This window comes from Marmota flaviventris, chromosome Y (assembly GCF_047511675.1).
Source record: "Marmota flaviventris isolate mMarFla1 chromosome Y, mMarFla1.hap1, whole genome shotgun sequence".
Lineage (NCBI taxonomy): Eukaryota > Metazoa > Chordata > Mammalia > Rodentia > Sciuridae > Marmota > Marmota flaviventris.
In genome coordinates, this window is record NC_092519.1 from 9,683,201 (window position 1) to 9,687,454 (window position 4,254).

The 4,254-nt window shown below is 44.7% G+C and overlaps 1 protein-coding gene across 1 annotated transcript; it reads right to left on the reverse strand.

Moving 5' to 3' along the window:
• Window positions 1-408: 408 nt before the first annotated feature.
• LOC114092755 (suppressor of cytokine signaling 6) lies at window positions 409-2,215 on the reverse strand. The gene is given in 5 exon segments (XM_071606998.1): window positions 409-854; window positions 857-924; window positions 926-998; window positions 1,175-1,868; window positions 1,871-2,215. Coding segments are annotated over 5 exon segments (1,626 nt in total).
• Window positions 2,216-4,254: the final 2,039 nt, after the last annotated feature.

Below are 4,254 nucleotides of genomic sequence, written 5' to 3' on the forward strand. Positions count from 1 at the left end.
AAAATGGGTCATTTAAAAAGACAAAGTAATTTTCATTCTGTAAGTTTCATTCAACTTAGGGTTGAAGACACATGAAATGTGCTTTTAATGCATAAAAATCACAGTGGATCGAGCAAAGGATGGGGGGGGGCATCAAGGAGAATCTGATAATTCACATTGCGATTATTCTGCACACTAATGACAGATAATTCACACTTCTAGAACCTCAAGACATCCCTTTTTAAGGAACCAAAATAAACCCAAGTCACCTTGCAGACACTTCCCCACCCCTTAACAAACTGTTGACTGTTACACATAAAATTAAAATAGTTATGGCAGCAAAAGATTCTGATGGCAATGAAAATTGTAAACTGTATCTCAATCTCTTTTTCTCATTCCCAAAGTGCAAGATGCAGGGTTCTCAATCTTTCAGTAGTGCTTCTCCTGTAAATAATCCTTCATTTTGTTTGGCAAAGGCAGTTTCTGAATCAGGTCTATCTTGGTATACTGAAGTATAACGAAATGACACAGGTACTGCAGAGAACGCACCTGCATGAACCGTGACACTGGATTGGTCAGTCTGACAGGGTAGGTTGCAGATCCAGGCAACCGAGACCTTGAATAACAAAAAGCTCCATTTTCAGAGTCTCTGATTGGATGCTCAATTAGATCAACTATGGACGTATGTCCTTCCACATCTGGTTGTTCATAAAAGCTATACCTACCATTCAAGTAGATTCTAGTGTGAAGTGTTTTACCATGGGAATGAAAGCTCAAGCTTAGAAGGCAACGGTCGTCAGAACTATCCTGAACAAGAAAAGAACCATTGAGCACGTTGGCTAGCTTCCATTCTGCCTCCGAGCGTGTGATTGGTACCATGCTTGTTTTGCAAGTTTCTTCAGCTCCTCCATAAGGCTTGTCACAACCATGGGACCACTACTTTGCAGAATCATAAACCCTTGCCACCCCAGGGGCAGAGTTAGGATCAAAATTCAAATGACAGCGCATACTTTCAGCCACTACAGCAACCCTCCCCCCCCCCCCCCCATCCTGGCCTCTCTGACCCACGAACTCTGAGAAGACCTATATCAAAATGGAGATGAGGGTCAAAGCCTTACTCCACTCTTCCAGTCCAAGTCCTGCGCTGAACGGGATTCCAAAGGATTTCCATGACCTTCAGGTTGAAACTGTGTGCCAGGAGCAGAATGGGCAGCTGTGCCCGTGAGCCTACTGAAGTTCTTTTGGATCCTTTGGATCTGTTTAGTCTGCATTGGAGGTAGCATTGGAGGTAGCCATGGCGAGAGCAGAGAGACCTCATCATGACTTGCTCTGAGGCTCTGCAACATGACTCCTGTGGTGCCAATCAACAAGCCATTCACTGATTGGTCCACAAAGATCTCTGGGGCAACAACTAGGTCCTGGTCTACCTGATTCTCATCTTCCGCAAAAGAGCTTCTTCCCACTTGAGGAGGAACCGCAGAGACCTCCATGGGCGAAGAAGTGTCCAGACTATAGCTGTGCGATCCTTCCAAAGGACACATCCCTAGTCTAAAGGCACTGGTGTACTGAATGTAGTCCTGAGGCACAAGTTCAATAACTACAGGCACATGTTCCTCCAGGTGGAGATGCAAGTCTCCATGGGGAGAATCTGAACGCTTGAGGGAGCCATTCTGCTTCTGGCACACAGTTTCAGCCTGAAGGTCATGGAAATCCTTTCGAAGCCCGTTCAGCGCAGGACTTTGACTGGAAGAGTGGACCAAACCTTTGACCATCACCTCCATTTTGATACAGGTCTTCTCAGAGTTCGTGGGTCAGAGAGGCCAGAGCGTGGGGCTGTAGTGGTGACTACAGAGGGAAGTGGACCTGATGAGACTCTGAGCTCTGATGTCACGTTCTTGAAGACCACAGGAGCCGAGGAGGAGGAGAAGGTGTCCTCCTCAGCCAAGCCTCCCCCAGGGGTGCTGCCCTTGCCCTTGGGCTTCTGCTTCACAGAAAGTCACCTTTTCAGGGTCCCCATCAGGCTCTCGCTCTTGGATCTGCTTTTCCCACCTTTCTCATCTTCGCTATTGATATCACAGCTGGCTATATCTTTACAGTAGCAGATACCAAACAAGGAATCATCTTTTCCAAAGTCACTGGCTAGGGATGGCTGTTGTACTACCATGAAATCAGTGTCTTCTTTACTTTTATTCAAATTAAAAGACTTCCGGAAGGTTTTAAGACTAATTTTCTTCATTATGACAAGTTTCCTAATCCAAGGGATCAGTTTCTCACTGGAGTATCACACTTGAACATCTGGAAAGGCCGCAGTGCTGCATCTATATATTTTTCCAGCTTCATTTGACCACTGGAGCCATTTTCCGCGCCCGCTCCCGCGCCCATGGCAGAGACAGCCGCACAGGTCCTCTGGGGAGCGCTACACAGGCAGCCAGAGCCCAGGGGCCTCCCGCGGGCCCCTCGAGGCTCACCTGCTGCTGCCCAGGTCGCTCCTCGCCGGCGCCCGCGCAACTGCGCCGCTCCTCCCCCTGCTGGCAGCTCCGCCCCCCCCCCCCCCCCCCCCCCCGCCTCCTCCATGGCCTCCTCCTCTGGCTGGGCGCCAAGCCCAGCACCTGGCGGCGCCATGTGCCCTCTGCTCGCCCCAGTACATCTTTTTTGAGATCATTTTTCTATTCATTATATGTATCTAAAATATATAGAGCAGAAACACTATGCTTTACACTAAATATATTATGCATTTATTATTAATTTATTCATAAAAATATTTTAAAAATTATTAATTGTTGATGGATCTTTATTTTAATCATTTATATGCAATGTTGAGAATCGACCCAGTGCCTCACACATGCTAGGCAAGTACTCTATCACTGAGCCACAACCCTAGACCCTGTAAAAATAACTTTAATCTTTAAAAATATGCATCAACTTTCAATGTTTGTTGGGATCTCTGCTGACCACAGAAGTGCAACCACTGGGGAAAGAGAAGGAAAAATCACTGTTGGGAAATCCCCAGTCTTATGATTCTGGTCTTGTGATTTTCCATGTATGTGACAGTTAGAGCTTGAGAAATGGCTTCTCTATATGTGCCTGAACAGCCCCAAGATATGGCTTCTGCAAACACAAAGAATAACTCCCCAGCAACAGGGGCACACATACTTAATGGGGTATTGTTTCTGTAACTAGGGTAAAGGGGCTCTGTTTCTGTAACTGGGGTGACTAGGCTACCCCAACCTGGGGGACTCTCCATCTCTGAATGGCCCCTGTCTTTGCCCCCCATCCATCTCCTCTATGTAAGTCCTCTCCCTTCACAATAAACTGAGTTGCTGGACATCTGGGCTGACTCAACTCCCTCCCGACTAGGTGTGATTTTTGCCATGCTGGTTGGCAGGCCAGGTTGTCGACACTTACCCTCTTGCTCATCCCAGAGACACTCACTAGCTGGTCTAGTGATTCTCCTCAACCTCTGTCAGAGGGTGGGTCCTACAAATGTTGACCTTGAAAGTGAAATATATTTTCCTGGTAATATAGAGCTTATTTGGTAAATTTTTATTTTCTGTTTTGTAGTTTTTTAAACTGTAATTTTCACTTCCAACATGATATGAAATCATTGGTTAAATATTGTGTTATGGCTTCTTTTTCTATTATATTAGAGGATTGATTTTAGAAAATAGGATTCAAATTAAATAATACACAATAATCACAATTTCATAGGATCAAAATTATGGCAACTCTATCGGGATTACAAGCTGCTTTTAAAAAGCCAAACACAACTGGAATAGAAGTTTACTTAACACTTAACTGTAATTCTTGTGAGTGTCTTGGTAAAAGAAAGAAACTCATTTACTACTGAAGTGAAGCAGAACTTAGAGGATGGAGTGTTTGTCCTCACTGGTGACAAGGCAGGTTCGCACTCTCCCTCCGCTCATGGTAAGGCATCAGGTTTCCTTGGAGATGTAGCCAGGGTTACACTGCTCTGTGCGCTGACACCATCTGAGTTCACTTTGAAATGAAGAAACACAGAAACAAAAGCCATATGAGGTGGAGCCTCCTGGAGTTCTTGATAGTTTTCTCTATCATATACTAATGCATTTATTATGAGTAATTTAAAGTTTTTGAGGAACCATAATAGGAAATGTATTGACTATTGTTCCAGAGCTTTAATAGTGTTTGAAAGCTACCTACCCCTTGAATTCTCTTATTGAATGACCAAAGTTTGTTTTTTTTTTTTTTCAAAAAAATTTCAAATTAATTCTTGATTCTCCTTTCCAGTCTCTATAA